General features: G+C 34.1%; 2 protein-coding genes across 5 annotated transcripts; one reads left to right on the plus strand and one right to left on the minus strand.

Annotated features, from left to right (window-relative positions):
• Positions 1–231: 231 nt before the first annotated feature.
• On the minus strand, positions 232–7056 carry LOC142641199 (6,7-dimethyl-8-ribityllumazine synthase, chloroplastic-like). Of its 2 annotated transcripts, none has more exons than XM_075815604.1 (9): positions 6822–7056; positions 6327–6514; positions 6116–6231; positions 5877–5972; positions 3295–3390; positions 3039–3117; positions 1824–1870; positions 1669–1728; positions 232–599 (listed from the first exon to the last, which is right to left on the minus strand). In XM_075815604.1, the coding sequence occupies exons 2-9, from the start codon at positions 6484–6486 to the stop codon at positions 561–563; spliced, it is 693 nt and encodes a 230-aa protein (XP_075671719.1). In that variant the 5' UTR covers positions 6487–6514; positions 6822–7056; the 3' UTR covers positions 232–560. The 2 variants fall into 2 exon arrangements, with proteins under 2 accessions (XP_075671719.1, XP_075671720.1); XM_075815605.1 differs by having other exon boundaries at positions 6327–6511; positions 6822–6924.
• A 4207-nt stretch (positions 7057–11263) lies between these two features.
• Positions 11264–21531, plus strand: LOC142638698 (2-methoxy-6-polyprenyl-1,4-benzoquinol methylase, mitochondrial-like). 3 transcript variants are annotated; one of them, XM_075812760.1, is made up of 9 exons: positions 11264–11270; positions 13146–13241; positions 15255–15381; positions 15478–15539; positions 17584–17742; positions 17865–18009; positions 19126–19197; positions 19919–20027; positions 21069–21527. In XM_075812760.1, the coding sequence occupies exons 2-9, from the start codon at positions 13148–13150 to the stop codon at positions 21168–21170; spliced, it is 870 nt and encodes a 289-aa protein (XP_075668875.1). In that variant the 5' UTR covers positions 11264–11270; positions 13146–13147; the 3' UTR covers positions 21171–21527. The 3 variants fall into 3 exon arrangements, with proteins under 3 accessions (XP_075668875.1, XP_075668876.1, XP_075668874.1); XM_075812761.1 differs by lacking the exon at positions 11264–11270 and having other exon boundaries at positions 11285–13241; positions 19919–19971; positions 21069–21531; XM_075812759.1 differs by lacking the exon at positions 11264–11270 and having other exon boundaries at positions 11286–13241.
• Positions 21532–22129: the final 598 nt, after the last annotated feature.

The following is a 22129-nucleotide window of genomic DNA, read 5'->3' on the forward strand; positions in this document are numbered from 1 at the left end:
ATGGGTTTTTTTAACCGACTACTGTTTTTCACAACCAAATCTACAGTTAATATGCTAGTAACTACTGTTTTCAAAAACCAAAAGTGCAGTGATCCTAAGCCACAATGAAACATTGCCCAAACTCGTGAGCAGTGAATCACAAAAGCGTTTTGGACATAAAGACTACAAAATGCCCAACAAAAAAAAAGTTTAGCTCTAGCACCAAGCAAATTAGTGAACGCAAGTACAAAATTGGAATAAAGCACATTTGCCACCACGCCACCCAGGTGGGATAGTAAATGTAATTGTTTTTCATTAAGAAAACTGTCATTCATTTGCACTTGTACCTCTGAAATATTGTGTTCTTGCAAAAAGAAATTAACATCTAGAAGGTCGCTCTTCCTGTGTCTGCGCAGTTACAACACTCAGACCTTTTCAAGGTGTCATAGAGCAATCGACAAATAAACCCATTATTCTTTGGGATGATATGGCAACCATTTCGAAGTTCCCCAAAACTCTCAACATACAAATATTCTGGTAGTTGACAAATGGATGAAGTCCAACAGGGACTAAAATTTCTCTTACTTCAGATGATGCTCAAACAAAGATGCCATCTCAATCTATAGAATAAACCAGATTTGATAATTAATGAGGGAGCTGAATTGCCCAAAGAACAAACTCAATAATAGACATCCATAACTAATTAAATAGTAGAGGGAGTATAAAAATCAATAAGGAAGATGCTTGAAACAACTAATTTACCTTCCAAATGATAATTCAGTCGTTTCTTCAACATTAAGGAAAAAGATGGAATAAACACATTACAAGATACTTCAAAAACGAGACAATATTATGATGGTTAAATTGAGAATGCAGTTCAGAACTAAAATTGAACATAGACACAAGGATTTTCAAAGGCAAAACTTCAACCCTATGCTTTAGGCAACCATACAACTATGAGAAATTGCATGTTAAATCCAGTAAGGTTTTTGTACTCAGAAATACATTGGGCATTGGTACCAAAATTATGACTTTGAGACATTACTAACTTGCAATATGTTCGGTGAACAATTCTCACGCATATGTTTCAATGTTTTGGCGCCATATGTGATTGCCATTATTACATAAATCTACATGATCTAGATTCAACCACAATATCTCTTCTAAAATGTGATGTATGATAGAATAGTCTAGCAAAAACTCAAAAGGCACATCCTGTACATAAAACCATATCAAAGAGAAGTGAGGTAATCAGGAACTGAATTTTAGAGAGGATCAGAGGGGTTATTGGCCTCTCTACAATTCAGTTCCTGATTACCTCCCTTCTCTTTGATATGGTCTTATCGACAGGATGTGCCTTTTGAGTGAATATGAAAACTTCATTTATAGCCTTCAAGTGAATAAGAAATAAAGCAATCTTTGGAAAGCCCCCCCCCGCCCCCCCTCTTCTCTCCCACACCACGCAAAAAAAAAAAAAAAGAAGAAGAAGAGAGGAAGAAGTTGCACTTGCATGCACATCTGTAAGCAAATGAAAAAGGAAACTCAGAGAGAAAGATCAGTGGTAAAAAGATAAAAATAAAGAAAAGGAAAGAAATGATATCATAAGTCAAATAAGTAGAAATTAAAATTGGCCAAAACACCACGCTACTGCTTTCATTCTCTTGTAATGTAACTTTAACATCAACTTACAGCTGTCAGAGCAGTCTCAGAACCCTTATTGCCAGATTTACCACCAGCACGATTTAATGCCTACAGTAATGTTAATAGGCTACAGTCAAACATCCCATCTCATCTGGTGAGCACCGAAAAATAGGGGACAACTATAGAGAGATTTGACAGAATACCTGCTCCATGTCCTCGCAAGTCAGGACGCCAAATATGCATGGTACTCCTATAAAGTCATAGATAATGCTTCAGTCTATCAGTTGGAGTTAAATATAAGACATTTTATTTAGACAGCAAGAATAGAGTGACAGTTGGGACAAGTTCACCAATTTAATAGCAGATGCACATATTTTCTTGATAATTTGTTCATAAGCAAGCCCATAAATTGAAATGTAGATTGCTTCACAACATGGTGAAATAGAAAAAAGATTATAAAAAAATTGACGTATAGCTACACCTTTTCTTCTTTCAAAATAATAAATCAAAAGTATGTGGATGTCCGCATATGAAGTTATCTACATACCTATGTATGAAACATAAGAATTTCATACAAAGTTGGGAATTTATGACACATTCTAGACCTTTGAGCCACCTAACTCAAGTCATGACCTTCTTAACTTTTAGTTGTGACTTCATAATAACAGCACAAACTCTATGGTACAGTCAAACCAGCATCCGCATAACTGGTGATTTATTCTACTCTCAATAGAAATATATTAAGATTAAACTCTAAAAAGATGATGAACAAACTTTAAATAGAATAGAGTAGTATATTAGTCTTTAAATATCCAAGTTTAATGATTTGAGAAATTGTCTCTCAACTAATCCAATAGAATAGTATATTAGTCTTTAAATAACAGGGTACCGGGTAGATTTTCAATCTTTTCTCTACAATAACATTTAGAACAAATTCTTTCTTTCCTGTGTTAACAGTCAGCAAAGACAAATTTCCAAGCCCAAGACTGTGTAACCAAAAGAGACAACAGGATCAAGTCTATTTCCAACATTAAAAAGATACATACTTGCATATCCAAGGCAGTCTACATACCCATGAGAGAACCATTAAAAAAAAAAGATGTATATTTCTCAAGCAAACTAAAGTCCCACCCACACACACCACTTCATATGTTACATATGCATCCAGTGGTCATGAACAACCCTCCATCCTATTCGTACAGGTGGAGGAGGTAACATTGGAGCTAGAGCTCATTAGCACAAGCAAACTAATTCCAAAATATTGCTACAATATACATACATACATACATATATATATATATATATATATAATTTTGGGATAATTAAGGAAGATGGATGCAATAATTGAATCATGATTCTTTTATTTTCATGTATTGCCATTAATTGAAATCAATTCATCCACTAACAGAAAGAACAACCTGAATTTAAACCAGCTGAAAGTACTCCAGATGCAGCCGAATTAGCAACGGCGTCATAGTGGGATGTATCACCTCTAATCTACTGAAAATAAACATGGTTCATAGATTAGGCACCAGTTACAAGCATGCCCCCAACAGATCAAATTAAAGAATCCTCTCATGAAGAGAGAGAGAGAGAGAGAGAGAGAGAGAGAGAGATATATATATATATATCTCATCAAAAGATTTTAACAGGTAGCGTGAAAAGAAATCATACCACAGCTCCAATACATAAAATTGCATGATATTTTTGTGACTTCCCTAGCCTTTCTGCAACAACACCAATTTCAAAACTACCAGGAACCCAGACAACCTGATGGAGAAAGTGAAGAAAATAATCGTGCGTTGTTAAAGTGTGCTCATGCAAAATCAAAACCATTGACCAAGCTAACAATCACAGGGCATAATATCCCTGTAAGCTTTGATGCATTTATACACAAAGCCAGGAACAATTTATCATAAGTAATCAATTAGGTGAGCAGTGTACCTAAATAAAAATATCATGAAATGCATCCAAAATGTGCAATGCTAAGATATGGCACAAGAGATCTTCACTTTTAAAAATAAATTTAAAAAGTTATCTAACTTTAAGATTTCAGGAAGAGCAAAGCTGAACCATGTGTTTAGGATTGAAACTGACCAAGAGGAAATGGATTGGCATCTATTGTTAAGCCCACAAGAAGAGATTCAGCATACAAAGAATAAGAAATTAAAGTATTATGATCAGCAATGCATCAGAACATTGAAATAGAGTATAAATGAAAGGTTTGCTAACGAGCAAAGGTACTTATTCTCTACTTCAGCTTATCCACACTTGTATTCCTCGGGATGAGAGGAGAGATACTCTTTGCTGGCGGCTAAAAGGTGATGGTATTTTTGACACCCAGTCTTACTATCATGCGATTCGGGGTGTTTCGAATTCTCTGTTTCCTTGGAGGGAGATTTGGAAACCAAAGATTCCTAAGCGCGTGGCAGTCTTTCTGTGGACAGCTACTCATGGTCGGATCCTCACTTTGGATAATCTAATGCTTAAGGATCGCCTCTTGACTAACTGGTGTTGTATGTGTTGCCGTGATGGGGAGTCAGTAGACCGCCTTCTCTTTCATTGTCTTGTTACTCATTCTCTATGGTCTTTTATGATCCAAGCCTTTGGTATTCATTGGGTTATGCCAGGTTCGATGGCAAGTTTGCTATCTTGTTGGCATCAGTGGCTTGGGAAGCATAATTCAAACATTTGGAATTTGGTTCCAGGGTGCTTAATGTGGATTGTGTGGTTGGAACGAAATCGTCGATCTTTTGAGGACAAGGAGAAGACGTTGGATGAGTTAAAGGTTTTAAACCATCACAGTTTTTTGGAGTGGTCTCATTGTTGGGGTTTTACCGATTGTTCTTCTCTCTTTGAGTTTATGTCTTCCCTTAGCTTAGATTCCTGATTTCCCTCTTTGTGTTGTGTTGTGTTGTGTGCTCTTTTTTTTCTTTTTCTTTTTTCTTGTTGTTCATCATTATGAACATCTTGTACTTTTCTCTTATTGTTTTATCTTTAATATTACTTTTCCGATTACCTATCCAAAAAAAAAAAAAAAAAAATTTTCATTATAACTAGAATAGTAGAATATGACTGTTCAGTTGATATTTGCTTTTCATCTTAACTTAAAAATATACATAAATCTTTGCCAGCAACAACAATAACTATTATTATTGAAACTACCTCCTTGATAACTTTTTTTGGGGGGGGGAGGGGGGGGTGTGGTGGGGAGGGAGGAATAGAAAACTTGTCCAAAAAACGAAAAACAATTACAAGGAACACAGTCCCAGGTAAGGGTGGCAATTGGTGTTAGTAGGTTATGTTCGTGTTTGTGTCGTGTCAAGACAAGGGTATTTGAATACATAGTCTCAGGTAAGGGTGGCAATTGGTGTTAGCGGGTGGGTCGGGTTCCTCAGGTTCCTGCTCAGCCCTAACTTGACCCATTTATTAAGGAGGTTGACAGGACATGACCTATTTCAACCTGTTTAAACACAGTCTAAGAATAATAAAGTGAAAAGAGAGTTGTTTACCTTTTGTTTTGGGTAAAAGGGTTAGGAACTTTAGAATTTTAATTGGAGAATTTATCAATATAACCATGAAAAAAAATTTTAATTACTTAATTATATTTAGAATTCAAATTTATGTTAGATAAAATTCAAATTTATTCATATGAATCAGGTCATTTTGGGTCAAGCAGGTCAACATGGAATCAACCTATTTATAAATCATGTCAAAGCATGTTGACTCACTTTGACACGAACCCATTTACACGAAACACTAATTCACAAAAAACTGTGTCGTGTTCACGAGTTGTGTCAAACATTGCCACCCCTAGTTCCAGGCCCCAGGCTGCTGCACACACAAAGCACCTCCATACAATCAGAACAAAACCAGAATGACAGGCTAAAGCCACTACAAGAATTCATCAACTTGATAGCCAAGAACCAAAACTACTAGTCAGATTATGTATTGAGTATAGATATAAATACCCCATTTTTACAACATAAAACCCTACTCAGAATTGAGTTACAAACCTGATGACTGTATTAACCTAAGATCTTACAATTAGCCACAGAAATTAAGATACATATACAAAGCTCACTTTCCACAAGTGTCAGAGATAATATATTGCAGCAATGAGTAAAACATCAGCAGCAGCAGCAGCAGGAGGAGGAATACAAACACATGCATAGTTGCACAAGGACACAAAGATAATAAAAGCTGTGATATAATAGTTGGTTCTAATGTAAAGTGGCTAAAGGAGCATGACATACATCGACGTTCTCTTCTGAAACGGAGTAATTTTTGAAAGTTGACAAAGCTCCCTCTAACAGCTGCTTTGTGATAATTTCATTAAACCGGGCCACAACCTTCAACAATCAAAAATTTCAATCAAACAAAGGTAAGTTTTCGCTCACCAGTCACCAGAACAGAACAGAACATACCATTACCATACACCATTCCATAACTTAAACTAACTCTCAAAATTACATATACGATATGAGTAACTGACCACAGCAAAGCGAAGACCCTGAGTTCTGGTGACAGAACCCATCAAATGCTGAACAGCAGCCGTTTGTGCAAACGACGACCGCTCCTTCCTCTCAACAGCATAGCAAAGACTGGCTCCTGCAAAATAATTTAAATTAATTGTGCATTTGCGCAAAATAGTGGATTTTGGGTTTTTTTGAATGAATTAATAATGAACGAAAAGAAGAAGGTACCTTGTGTGGAAAAAGAAGAGGAAGACGAAAACGAGAGAGACTTTTTTGACTTGCTGTTAAGGTGTAGGATGGCACTTGTACCATTTTGTTGATAATGTGTGGGTGCAAGACGCGATTGGTATAGAGGAAGGAAGCATTCGGTGGAAGCAAACGACGCCATTTTCGTCAAATTAGAATTCAAAACTCTACTGTGTACAGAATAATAGTCACTAGTCAGTGCTCAAAACAAAATAACAGCAGGTGCAGATCTATAAACAAATGGATGCAATTGGGCATGAGCATATACTACTTCGCCTGTCAGGAGTGAATACTTGGCAATTAGTTCGGGTGGGCGGGCTCGATTGCCCATAGGTTTTACTGGTATATATATATCTTACAAACACAAAGGGCTAAACCTCGAGAATCGAAGCCTGGAAGCTTTCCCACTGATTTTCTCACGGTTTCCGAGTAACCAAACAAAGGAAACAATAGAGAGAGAGCGAGAGAGATTAGCACCTGAAAATAGAGAACGGTGTTTCGGCGGCAATGCTTCCGATAAGAGAGAGAGAGAGAGAGAGAGAGGGACGTCTAGCAGTCACTGCGAAAAGCTACTTTGTTGAGGACAGGGTTGTTTGTGGGAAAATGATTTATTCTGAGGGTATTTTGGTAAAACTAAGTGGCTAGATCAAGGAAAAAAAAAAAAAAAAAATTGTATCATTTCTCGATTTATGCTTATCGTATATCTTTACCTTTTTATCTTCTTTGTATATAAATGCTTTATTATTACTGTTTCTTTGCGATGTGGGACTCGTGCACGGTTCCCTTGTAAAGTTTGGCGTTTTGTGGGCTTGCGGGCTTGTGGGCTTTCTTTGGAGACACTAATCAAACACGAATCCAAATATCATCTGTGTTAAAAGTTTTTTAACAGAAATGATATTTTATGTACATGTATGAAATATTTTTAAAAATATAATACACGTATGAAATATTTTTAAATATATAATACATGTATGAAATACTTTATGTACTATATTTAATAATGAAAAAAATAGCAAGAAAAAAATTCCTAAATGCACTCAACACATTGTGCACAATTATTTCTTGAATTAATAAATATTTTGCATTTTAATTAAAAAAAGGTGCATAATATATTACAAATAAATTTTACTAATAAAGTCCCGTGTTGTTGCATTAGAGACTTGAGTTTCGATTCTACATATAATCATATACCAAAAATCAATTAGTGTTTTGACAATACTATATAGAGATGGTAATGGAGCGGAGCAAGGCCAAAGATGGAGTCTTCACCCCTGCCCCTCGTGGTTTTGACTTACCCTGTCCTGTTCCATATGGCGAGGCAAATTGTCTTGCCCCATCCTCACCCCACCCTGCCCTACAAACTTTACTTCATGTGAAGTTGCCATACCCTACCTCACACCTATTACACTTTTTTTATAAATGTTTCATTAATTTAATATTCTTGAAATTATAATTATATTTATTATATCAAATCAAACTAATTTTTAATAAAAATTGAATAATATTATCCAAAGCATTTATCAAGAAACTATCACCATAAAACAAAAAAAAAAATTTGAATATTCATGCATAAAACTACTTAGTAATACAAAGACTAAAGCCATCCTTATTCCGCCCTAGAGTGCAAGGAAAAAACCTTGCCTTATTCCCACCCTACTACTTTTGCAGGACAAAGTGAGATGAAATGGGTCAAAATAGGGTGGGGAGAAGTTGTCATCTTTTATACCATAAATTCAAATCTAATTATATTTAAAAATATATTTTAAGTATATGTATACAAATATTTAAAATGCGTACACACTATGCCAAGGGCCCTATAGTAGGGGAAATGTTTTGAAAATATTGTTTCAATTTAGTCATTTTATTTTATTATTTTCAGTTTCAATTATTTTTATTTTATTTTAATAGGTTTTCAAGAGAAAATTTTTTAAATAACTATAAAAACCAAACTATATTATTAGTTAGCTAAGGTTTGAAACTAATTTGGTATATAACAAATCGAGTTCAAAGGACTCGATTTTCGAATGCTAAATCGACTGCTTTGAAGTCGATTTCAACATCGTTGGTGGCTGATGTGGAAAGGTGGTCCACGTAGACATAGAACTCGAGTCCATTGGACTCGAGTTCTGTCAAATAGAAATTGAGTCCTGAGGACTCGATTTCATTTTGTTCATCATCTTCTCCCTTGGTTCTTTTTTTTTTTTTTTCTCCATTTCAGGTCCCGTTCTCTTCTTCCCTTCTTTCTCCATTTCAGGTCTTGTTCACATCTTCTTCCCTTCTGCCAAGCCTCCAAAAATCCCAAACCCATTTTTCTCAAAATCCCAAACCCATTTCTCAAAATCCAAACCTATTTCTGAAAATCCCAAACCCAAAACCCATGAACAAAACCAAATACAAAACCCAAAACAAATCAACGCGTTCTTCTCCTCCACTGGAGCGGCGGCGACGGCGAAACCCAATAATCACGATTTCGTACGGAGCGCATTGGTTTATCTCTTGATTTGTTTTCTGTTTTTTCCGGGTTCGTCTCGGATGGAATATTTTGTTGTGGTTTTGTGTTTTCTGGGTACCGTTAGTGTTTTCTGGGTTGATTAAGCGGGTTTTTTTTTTTTTTTTTGGTTGGTACGCTTTTGTGTGGGTCGTGTTGAGTTTTCTTTTAAGGTTCTTTGTAGAGTTTTTCGCGTGGGTACGTGTTGAATTTTGGTTTGGGTTCTGCAATTTTGGTTTCTGGGTTCTTTGTAGAGTTTTTCGTGTGGGTACGTGTTGAATTTTTTGGTTTGGGTTACTACGAATTTTGGTTTTTGGGTTGCTTTGCATTTTTCGGGTTTCTGGGTTGCTGCACATTTTCTGGTTTCGTTGCTGCATTTTCTAGTTTCTGCATTTTTTGCATTTTCTGGTTGGGGAACTCGAGTCTTAGAGACTCGAGTTCCACGTGGATTTTTTTTGTCCACGTCAGCTACGCACCTAATAAAAAATTAAGTCTTTAAAACTCGATTTGCTACAGTAAAATCGAGTCTATGAGACTCGAATTGTTAGATACCTAAATAGTTTGAAAACGTTGCTAATTAATAAAATAGTTTAGATTTTATAGTTACTTAAAAAAAAATCCCGGTTTTCAATCTAGACACTTTGGTGGACTTTACTGTTCACATTGGCGGGAAGTGGAGGATAAATTATTATATTATTAGAAATGAATGAAAGTTAAAATGATTGAAATGAAAAAAAGAAAAGAAAAAAAGAAGTAATTTAATCAACTGAAAAAAGAAAATTAGAGATATGGGGTTTAATTTCTTTATGCTAAAAATTTATTGGTGTTTTAGTCTGATCATAAAGAGCTATTGTTTTTTTTTTTTATTATTATATACAAGATAGAATTTCTACTATAGTCTAATCTAAGTGTATATGTATATGTATATGAAGCTCCCTCTTGGGGTGTTGGTTCCTTCATTATTTTAGCAAAAGTTCCTACGGCTCGAGCCGGCTTTGCGCCTTGACCCGAATGAGGCCTCGTTTGGGAAGAGAGAATGGAATGAAAAGAAATGAAAAGAATAATTTTAGAATATTCTTCAATTCCCTTCCCTTGTTTGAGAGTTTTAATTGAGGAAATGGAATGTCCGTTCCCTTATTTGAGAGTTTAAGTGAGAGGGAATGGAATAAGTAGGAGGGAACACTCATTCCTCTCTATTCTCTTAAAACCTCAAATTTTCATTCCCCTTGAAATTGGAATGAATGAAAGGGAATGAAATTATAATTAATGAATTTTTTTCTAAAACTTCAAAAATACCCTTATATATTCAACCATTTATTTTAAAATAGGGGTCTAATAGTAATATTGTCATAAAATGATTCCATTCAATTCCCTCCGTGTTACTCCCAAACAAGATTACTTACATTTCATTCATTTTCATTCTTTTCCATTTATTTATTTTAAGACACCTAATCAAGGTTACTTAATTCCATTCCATTCCATTCTATTATTTTCTCTACTTAGGCCTCGTTTGGGAGGAGAGAATAGAATGGATGGAAAAGAACAAAAAGAATAATTTTATAATATTCTTCCCTTTCTTTATTTAGGAGTTTTAATGGAGGGAATGGAAAATCCATTCAATTGTTTGGGAGTTTAAGTGGGAGAGAATGGAATGGGTATGAGAGAACACGCATTCCTCCCTATTCCCTTAAAACCTCAAATTTTCATTCCCCCGAAATTAGGAGAAATGAGAGAGAATGAAATTAGATTTAATGAATTTTTTACTAAAACTCTCAAAATAGCCCTATATATTCAACCCTTTATTTTAAAATAGGGGTTTAATCTTAATATTGTCATAAAATGATTTCATTCCATTCCCTTCATGTTACTCCCAAACAAGATTACTTACCTTCCATTCATTTTCATTCATTTCCATTCCTTTATTTTAAAACATCCAATCAAAGTTACTTAATTCCATTACATTCCATTCCTTCCCCTTACTTAAATATATTCAATTTCTTTCCATTTTCTTATGATCATTCTATTCCATTTCATTCACTTCCCTTATGAACTCCCAAACGGAGCCTAAATACATTCAATTCTTTTTCATTCCATTATGATCATTTTTCTTATGAACACCCAAACAGAGCCTTAAAGACTTAAGCCTCAATCATTGTACTTCATCCCAATTTATACTTATGAACTGACTATCGCGGGAAAGGGGCGACGGTGAAAGAGCTATGGCTAAGACGCTATAAGTTGAACAAATAAAAAAAAAAAAAAAACATTAAACCCCCTGTCTAATCGAATCGGCAGCAAGGCGCCAAATTCCTCCCTCCTCTGTTACTTTCTCTTCTTGTGATCACTATTCACCGAAATTCCATCATCGTCACCAAAACCAAACGCTTCTCCTCTCGCCCTCGGCCACCACAGCATTCATACCTTAAAAATTGCTCAAGGTATGATTTACTTTACCACCACTCCTTTGACCTTTCATTTGCCTCTGATTTTCCGCTCCAATTTCACTCCTACCCTTTGTTTCTTCGTAACTAAGAATGACCATTTTCATGTCATTTATACTAGTTCGATAACAGTATTTGTGGTTTGTTGCTTAAATTTCTATTTTTTTTTTTTTGCACCGCTTGGTTAATTTGTTATTGTAGAGCTTTTGACATTAATATATGTTCATTGAGTGATTGAGGCACAGTATTGTGCTACGTGGAAATAAACCACAATTTCTACTGCTATTTGCCAAAGGATCATTTTTGAACTGTAATTGTTCTGTAAATATGAGAGTGAAAATTTTAAATTTTGAATTGAATGTACGGAACAGTGAAAATAGAGTTATTAGCATGCCAATGAGCTATTGCTTATGGCTCAAATGTCGCTTCCACGATACAAGTGTTACGACCCAAGGAATAGGGCTTGCCATATAAAAGGACTAATCTATGACTCTATTCACAATTGAGGTTCTTTGTTTGTTAACAAGGCCCAGATCAACCCAATATATGCTTGACATGGATCTCATCACATACCCACACAACACACATTCAATCAATATCCAATCAATTTGGGCATCACAACAAGAATGGGTTGATCATGGGTTCAAAATCCAATGAGTGCTTGTGTAACTTGCCTATAAGAGAAGGGAGAAAAATGAGTTATTAGCATATTTTGGAGCATGAAATTCAGGGGCAAAAGGCGAGTTATATTGTGTTGGCATTATAATGGTACATAGAAATTATTAAGTTGCAACCTAAGCTTGGAATTCGAAATGCATTTACCAAAAGTGAATATATGATATTGTGGATTTTGCATTTGAACTTTAGCTTCACATGTTCAATGCTGCCAAACACAACTTCCCCCCCCCCCCCCCCCTTCTTTTCTTTTCTCATTTTTTGGATGTAAACCTTCAAAAACTTGGTATTCCTATGGTGTCTTGATCTCATAGATCCCTAAATATCATTTTTTTTTAATCCATTTTAAAAGGTGTGGGATGAACCACATTCATGCACAAATATTAATTGTGTGAAATAATTTCTTTCACATGCTCTGTAATTATAATTATATGTACGTTAAATTTGCCAAGCCTTGTAGCCCAATTAACACATCTCCTGATGTTTTCAATGGAGACATCCAAGGTTCAAATCTCCTCCTCTCCTATTGTAACTTTTGAACTATCAAAAAAATTTTATGTATGTCAAACTTGAGATGGGATTCATAGATGCTTCAAATTTGTGATCCATAGCCTCCAAATCAATAGGCTGCTAGAACCTGGTTTTAAGCCTTTAAGTCTCACCTTAGCTGGTAAAACTGTACATTTTGCAATGTTAATTGCTTTCTTCTTAGGGTTTTTTTTTTTTATTTAATAAAAAAAACATGATAATATTTTACTAGGCCTAATGGGATTTTTGTTATTATTATCATTATTTTTTATATATGCATGTTCTCTTACTACTAATTATTTATGTTTTTATTGGTTTGCTCAGTGTGTCAAGGTTTTCTTGTGTTTGGTGCATATGGTTGTTTTGTTATGTTTATATGAGTTCATTTTGCTGATTTAGACGTTCTCATGAAACAGGAATGACATGCTACATAATATATTTTGCACCAACCAAAAAAATGCTTTTATCTGTGTTTAATATATTTAGTTTATCGCAGTCAAACAACGTCCTCAGTAATTTTGTTAAGTCTTAATACTTCAATTACGTGCTCTTATTGACTGCATAAATGGAAAAATCAGGAGAAAAAAAAATTGTTGTTTTAATATCTGAATGCACATCTGATTGCAATTTGACTCTTCTTCATCTGTTTTCTTTTCCTCATGTTAACAGCCATGGCCTTGAGAATGGTGACCAGGAAATTAGGGAGTAAACTGTTGCCCAGGTTCTCTTCTACTTCTCAACTGCATTCACATGCCACCAGTTTTGGTTTGTCCTTCTCTCTCTCTCTCTCTCTCTCTCTCTCTCTCTCTCTCATATTTTCATGCGGTGTATGTGTCTGATTTTTCTATTCAGAAAATAGATATATGGATCACATATTCTCTTTTCCCTCAGTGAAACGGATTTTTTCAGAATAGTGAGGTGACCTTATTCTTGAATACTTCCTTCCAATGCTGAGAAAATTGTTTTACTGTTGGAACTAACATTTTTATTTGAACTTTTATTGTTAAATGCCTTTGTTGATTAGAACTTGGAATGAAAACAATGAGACTTAAAAGCAGAAGATTAGTCTTCTATTAAGATTACAGATTATCTATATGGAGCCATGCAGATTTATTGGTTGTTAACTAATTCTTCATAACATTTTTTTTTTTAGTGAAATATAAAACATAATGCCGCATGTTTTACTCTTGAGGCACCCCCCAAGACATGGGACATTAGTCTTTTGATTATTAACGTGTGTCCGTTCTTCTTAACATTTGCCAAAATATATTATATATATATATTTTTCAAAAAGGTTCTTTCATTTTTTTTTTGGTGAAATATAAAGGCATTTAAAGGTGCATTTTTTACTCTTGAGGTAGTCATGGGGCATTAATCTTTTGATTAGTAATGTATGCGAGTGTGTGGTTGTTAATAAGACTGTAAATGAACCGAGCTGTTTATGAACAACTCGGGTTTGGCTTAGATTACGTCTTATTTATGACCGTTTATTCAACAAATGAACCAAGCTCAAGCCTAATCTAGGCTTGACTATTAAAACAAGACTAGTTTAAACATAATAATGTGTTTGTGAACAAGCTCATGAATATGAGGCTTGATTTAATTTTTAAGTATACACAATATTATATATTTATATGTGTACATGTATAAAAATATACTCAACAACACTTGAGTTTGAATTGTGTACATTTGTAAATAAGTTCAAAAGATTTCGAATAATATTTTTAATTTATTGATGATATAAACCATCTTGTAGTAAAAATTATATATAATTTTAACAATACAAAGTTGGCAAATATAATTTTTATATGATAATAAACGAAAATCATTCTACCTAATTAGTCAAATAATATAATCTCAATTAAAATTTTGTTGTTAACTTCATATTCATTATCGTGAACATGAAGTAATATATATATATATATGTTTTTTTTTTAACTAAATACTACTGCATACCAAAAAAAATTATTAGTATAGACTTGTGGAGTAAAAAGTTTTACTTGTAGTGTTACTATATATTGAAAAAGAAAAAAAGTTAATCAAGTAACTTGTGAACAAGCTTGGGCTTGTTTGACAGGATAATGAATCAAGCTTGAACATGTAATCTATTTTAGTGATAAGCTCAAGCTTTGTTCATGTTCAAAATAAAATTAACTAAACAATCTTGAACTTTTAATTTTTGAATTCAACTTGGCTTAGCTTGTTTAATGCCCTAGTTGTTAACCAATTTTTCATCACATTTTCCAAAATATATATTTTTTATTGTTTCTTTCTTTTTTGGTGAAATGTAAAGGCATTATGTCACATGTTTTACTCTTGAGGCAACCTCATGACATAGGTTATTAATCTTTTGATTATAATTTGTTTGTGTATACAGTCTATTTTGGATCTTAAATCTCTCCTTTTTCACACCTTGCTGGAGGGGAGTTTGCCCTATAATCTTTTTCCTTGTTCTATTTTTTTTATAAATGCTTGATCTTTGTAATTTTAGTGTTTGATGTACTGTTTTTCATGTACACCCCCGGTGTACTTGGTTTCTCTTTTAATACAAATCCATTATTTATTATTAAAAAAAAAAAAAAAGAGTTTGTGTATACAGGCACTACACACATTTTGTTATAAGGATTGGAGAAAAACGATATATTATAGAATAACATTAAGAAGTAAATAAACATTCCTTAAGACTATATGGTTTAAATGCTAGCAGAATTCAGAAAGAATAATTGTAGGTATCCAGTAGTAAAATTCATTAGTCCTTTATTCGTTGCATCTTTTCAGGATTTAAAGAAGTACATGAAGAAGAAAAAAGTCGCTTGGTTGGTAACGTCTTCAGCAGTGTTGCTTCAAGTTATGATCTCATGAATGATATCATGAGTGTTGGATTACATAGATTATGGAAGGACAGGTAACAACTCGATAGTGCAAGCATGGCTTCATTTTGTATTCACAATCTATTACTCTTGCCTTCATGCTGTTGCATCTTTTCTTGTCAAAATTGCAGACTGGTCTCCAAACTGAATCCATTTCCTGGGATGAAGCATCTTGATGTTGCTGGTGGGACAGGTCAGCATAAAATGTGCAATGATTATATCTAAGATTTGGTTATGAATGGGATGAAAATCTGGAGAACACTAGAAGTGCTGGAAAAAGAAGCCAACAATAATGTAAAAAATGAGAGGGAAACCTTAGACTTAGAGAGAGAGAGAGAGAGAGAGAGAGACAGAGACAGAGTAAATGGTCAGTTACAAATTACCTCTTTATGGTTTGGTGGATTTTCACTTTGCCTCCCTATCTTTTAGAAATCTACACAAAATTACAATATCACATTTTCCATACAAATTGATAGAAAATAATAATATATGTTAGTACCCTTGTTCCAAATCCCACCTTCCCTTTCCAGCCCTCTTCCCCTTTCCCTCTCTAAGACAAGCCATCCAAAAGCTTGTGACCAAATCCATTGGCATCATCATTTGCAAAAAAAGTAACGAATTCAAGATTCAGTTACTTGGCCAACTGGAGAGCCTTTTCAACCACGATTAAAGTTTTGTCTGATAGGATCTGTATTTGGAGCATGAAGTTCACAGCCAAGACCTTGTTGGGTTGACTCAAAAGCTCGACTTGTTGACCTCTTGAATTAGGTCAAGGTTGAGAAGGGAGAGGAGGGATTTGGGGCAAGGGATATTTTTGCCTTTTTTTTTTGGGGGGTCAGTTTTTGGATGAAAAATAGGAACAGTTGACAATTGGAATAGTTCTGACACTGAGACAGTTATTCAAGAAAAAAATTGTTGTTAAAATTAAAAAGTATTTGATTGAAAAGGAAAGAAGAAAACCAAAAAGATCAACAAGGAAGACCCAGCCAACAAAATTGTAACACTACTCAAAACTTAATAAATAAACTTACCTTGAATCTGCCTCACTTGTACATAATTTCCCTCAAAAAAAAAAACCTAGAAAGCTATAGTCTTTCATCTGATAGCTCTGTGTCCCACCAACTTTGCAGCTTATACTTAACATCAATTTACCAAGCATCAAGAAAGCCCCTGTTTCTGCAGTATCCATTGTCATAAACATATCAGTACACCATAATCCACATCCAGCACATACGTTTTGCTAAGTCTTTGATGAGAGAGAGTTATTCCTTATCCCATTTTCCATTACCAAATCTTGTTTCTGCAATTACCTTTTAGAGCGGATCATTGTATAAAACTTTGTCTTGGTATCCCTAACCCTATCCAAACCATGCATTCCTAAGAACTTGAGGACTTTTCTCTTGTATGCTCTGCTAAGCGTTTTTGATTTGAGGATTTCCCATCACCATTTTTCAAATCAAACAGGTTTCATCACTTCAATGGTAACGCTACTTTCAATTATGTGCCAAACCTAAAGAGCTTCATCATAAACAACACCAGGAAGGAGTTACCTATTCCTTCTATGTTGCTACTTAGGTTGGGAATAGCAGGACCTTCTATAAATTATTTTCCAATGTCATTCAGAAATAGCTGGTTTATTGTCCCCAATCAAGCGTGTTTGACTACAGTATTGCCTTATTTCTCAATTTCATAATTTTCCTCCTTGTCCAACTGCAATTTGTTGGAGACTTCATACTACCAATGCTTTTATACTTTATGGTGACAGTCCAGATTGTGGATTGGACTGGATAAATATGTGCGTGTGTGCTAAGTCTCACATCAAGTGTTTTCTAGGTCAAACGGTGTTATATAAGCAATTACATGGAGCCCTAATTTTAACTGTGCTTTTCCTCAGATTGCGACATTTATAATCATACCATCCATCCAGGTTGCCAAGCAAAAAACTTTAATAATCTGTGGCCACAGATGCTTCATCGTAGAGCAGTTGAAGTTACATTGTAGAAGAAAGTTTGTCTTTTGAAAGGTCCAAAGGCTGTTCAATTTCTGAGCTCTGGATATAATCTTTGTAAATTTGATTTATTTTTCTGCCGGAAAACTATAGCATGAAAATTGCTACCATATAAGAATCCTTATCTTGTTCAAAAATTGAATTTATTTTCTACTGTGCAATCCAGATTTATTGTCTTAAATTCTTATAATGAATAGAATTTGTTGATCTTGAATTTGAAGTTTTGCAGGGGATGTAGCTTTCCGGATCCTGGAAACCTTAAATAGTGTCAAACGCAGAGCAACACAAGATGTTCTCGAAGATAATTTACACGAAAAAACTCAGATAATCGTATGTGACATCAACCCAAACATGTTAAATGTTGGTAAAAAGCGAGCCATGGAGAGAGGTAAAATAAAAGGAGTTAACATTAGACAAATTATGTGTTATGTGCAGAGGGTTGCGTATGAAATTTGTATCAGAAATATTGCATTTCTAATTAGGAATGAACATTTTCTCCTAAATTTTTAGGTCTTGGTGAAGACAAATCCCTAATATGGGTGGAGGGGGATGCCGAAGCCTTGAAATTCAAAGATAATTCATTGGATGGTTACACAATTGTATTTGGGATTAGGAATGTTACACACATAGAGAAAGTTCTTGCTGAAGCTTATAGGTAAGCTTACACCTTAGCATGGTTGTTGACCATGACTGCCTGTAATATATAGTATGGATACACAATAATGTTTCTTCATGTCAAACTAGTTTATAATCTAATTTAAATAAGGTTTAATTCCCTTTATTTGGACAGTTTTTTGTTTTTTATTTTATTTTAAATAAAGCTTTTTGATATTCATCATGAGTCATGACTTTAAATTACCTCATAGGGATTGATTATGTTCTTGATTTTTATATTAATATAAACTTATTAAAGTGCTTGTCTTATTTTCGTTGTTGATTGGTGAGTTACACATGCACCTAGTGGGTTTTGAATACACCTCACCCTCACCTTGCTCTTACAAAGGAAGGTGCCATTTGAGCTAAAGCTCATTGGTGTTAAAGTGCTTGTCTTATCATGGATTAAGAGATGAAATGACCATCATTTAATTATTATTTTTCAATCATTTGCGTGTGGTATTCTAAGCACAAGTGAGATTGCTTGTTACTTACTCAATTAACCGGTCTGAAGTGTGAACTGCGCGGTGCAGTTTAACTTGGTAAAGAAACTAATGTTTGGACATATGCTCTTTGGATTATATTAAAGAAAAGCATATGTTATTATCAAATAAAAAAAAGTAAAAAATAAAAAAAGAGGGGGGAAAAGCACAGGCTAGATCAGATAATTGTCACTTGTCACTGGAGCTGATCTTCTACGAATGTTTTCTTATACCTAAATAACCAATATGCATAGCAAAACAGAGGTAGAGAGCAAGAATCAGACCCTAATATCAGAAGGAAATTTGTGATTGCTATGAAAAGTGATTGAAATATTTAATGATGTATGAAGCTAAGTAGACATTTTTTCTGCATCAAAACTAAGATTAAATGGCATCTTTCAATGAAAGTGTGCAGCGTATGTTTGTTTTAGCTTAAAATGTCTGCTTATTCATCTGCCAACTTATGCACAGTTTTTTAAAGCCTTACTTTTTTTGGTTACACCTCCACTTGCTCAGCTTTCTTTTTAAACAGAATAAGTCAATGAAAATAAGCTCAACCAAACACACTGCTATAAAGGAAGCTCATCGTTCTGGTATTTATTTGGTATGCTAGCTCTTATGACTTTATTTATCAGGGTACTCAAACAGGGAGGAAGATTCCTATGCCTTGAATTGAGCCATGTGGAAGTTCCTGTCTTTAAGGAATTGTGAGTATCTGATAAACACCTTTTACTGATTACAAAACTTGTATCTGATAAACTTTATTGGTAGCTATTCTAAAACTTGTATTTAGTTCTCATTAGTATCAACATCACACCACTTGGGAAAAACGAAAAGGAAAAATTATTTATCATCAACATCATTGTGCAAGCACTAACACAATTGTGTAGGAGTTTGCCACATGAGCCTTTATCTTAAATTCAATGAACTTATCCCTTGAAGTTATCCTGCTGTCATGAAATTTTGATAATCTTGAAATCAACCTGACCAGGATCCTTGGAGATTTTCATGGATTTTTCCAGTGGCCAACTTAAATTGCTAACACCCTTAAACTCGCCTTGTTGGGTTTTCATGTTTCATACTCCCAATAACATGTTTTCTATTTCAAATGAAGAACAAAGATTAGTGCCATTCCCTTTTTTTATGACAGATATCTCACATTGGAGTATATTTATTCAGCCAAAAAAAAAAAAAGATATCGCACATTGGAGAAAATTATGTTCATGTTTTATAAAGAACAAGTTTTAGTGTCATTACTCTTCTGCAGCTTTTTTCACTCATAATTTAAAAAAAAAAAACTCATCTACAGTTTTGTGGATGATAGATCCATCCTTACTGGAACCTAGTTCCCCCCCCCCCCCCCTCTCTCTCTTTTATATTTTGTTTGATATTTTGCACTTTTGCCTTAATTTAGTACTGCTCATGCAGGTATGATTATTACTCGTTTTCTGTCATTCCAGCTGTGGGAGAGCTAGTTGCAGGTGATCGAAATTCATATCAGTACTTAGTTGAGAGTATTCGCCGTTTTCCCTCCCAGGTTGTGCTGTCTTATACTATATTCCACTATCCTTTGTTTACAGTTTGATTGAAATTTAGTGGTACCAATACAATTGAGGCTGTCTATGCATTGGGTGCTAGGTAGCAACTATAAGCCAAAAACAAAGGGAGTTTTTTTTTCTTCTTTTTTAATATTGGATTATTTATTTCCCTAAAACCTGTTCTTTCAACTAACTCAAAGTGGCTCTGTGTGAGTGTACAAAGTGTTATTGGAAAAAAAAAAATTGAATAAAGTGGGTTGCTTGCATTGACATCTTGTACCCTTCAAGAGGAGAGGATGAATTTAATGCTATACACAAAACGAATGTGGAATTCAAGGAACATTGTTTGAAAGTCATTGATGATATTATCTCATAAGTTCTGGTCCCAATTTCCGACTTATTATCATGTAGCAGCAAGTTAAATAAGAATCCTTTTTTTACCCCAAATGGAATCTTCTACTGTTTAGTAATGGGAGGAAATTTATTGACTAAGAATATTTAGATGAATTTGGGAGTATTATATGCACCTTCATTGTTGCTTCTAGCACTTGCTTGGAGCCAAATGCATGCTTTTAAGTGTACGTTTGGGAACAACTTATTTTGCTTTTTGCTGAAAACTTTTTGCTAAAAGTGTACTTGTACCTTGAAAAAGTGAGGAAAAAGCAAGAAAAAGTGAGGTTTTAAAAAGCTGTTTATAAAAACTAGAAGCTAAAAGCTTAAGCCATCTTGATTGCATTTGTTCACATATCATTGCATGGCGGTATTTTATATAGGAGCAAAAATAGAGGTACCTACATATGCATTGTGCCTGAGCGTTTTTTGAACTTCTTATGTGTAAAAAATAATGTCTGATGATGAGCTATTTTTGAGAAAAAAGCCTATACGAACAAGGGCTTTCAAGAATTATAGTTCCTAGTAAAACGTATAGAACCTACTTGTATGTACCTTGACGAAAATATATAATTTGAGAAGAGTTGCTATGCTTTTTATTTGGATTATGCTGGTATATCCATTATAATTATCATTATTGATGAACGCAGGAGACATTTGCCTCAATGATAGCAGCTGCAGGGTTTCAGAAGGTTGAGTATGAAAATCTTGTTGGTGGAGTGGTCGCCATCCATTCCGGGTTGAAGTTTTAAATGTATATATCAACTTTGGGTTGAAACTCTTAAAAGAATCATCAAGTAAAGCACAAAATTTACTAACCTAAAGGCAATTTTTAATCCTTTCCCCTTTCACCTTTTCTACAAAATTTATAAATTATTTAAAATAGTTCAACTTATATTATTGTAATGAACAGTGCTAGAGGTTTCAAATGAGGTGACACTGATATATCCCTTCTTTTCAAACCAAATAGACCACCATTCCGCCATTTCCAAATTGACAGTACAAAAATCTAATATTTCAAGAGTGAGAATGACTCTAGTGAAAAATAGCATCTATGTACAATACATGAGTTCAAATGTAATGAACATATAACACAATTCTTCTTATAAGTTATAACCTAAAAACAAAAAAAGAATGGACAATCTTTTCAGTATGCTTAGACAAATACATAACCAGAAGTCCTATGATTCCCAAGAGAATTTATAAATTGCAGCAACCTAAAATCTAACATACTTATAATCCTTCTAATACTTTTAACCATTTAATATTTACACATACTCTAGATAGATACGTACATACAAATGTGTATATGCATATGTTATGTTTATATGTAATTAAAAATTTTAATAAATTAAGTGTAACAGTGTCACAAGACAATAAAAGAGGGAGCATGCAAGTTAGTGGCAAATGGCTGATCTTAAACAGGGCTTCATCTTTTGCCATGTACTGATTCAGATTCTGGACTGGTCAAGTTGTGTTTTGATTAATTTAAGATCCATTTGTTTTGTCTCTTAGGTTGAGTAATGAATTGTTCATTTAAACCTTGAACTAAATTCATATGACATTTATTTATGGCAATAATCAAATATCCACATTGTAAAATGCCAAACATCTGCATTAGATTACAATGGTAGTTTTGAGAATGATTTTACACCTATTAACTAGTGATGAAACCAAATTCGATATCATTCATGAACTAAGTTGTATTCAA

Source organism: Castanea sativa, chromosome 6 (assembly GCF_040712315.1).
Source record: "Castanea sativa cultivar Marrone di Chiusa Pesio chromosome 6, ASM4071231v1".
Classification (NCBI taxonomy): Eukaryota; Viridiplantae; Streptophyta; class Magnoliopsida; order Fagales; family Fagaceae; genus Castanea; species Castanea sativa.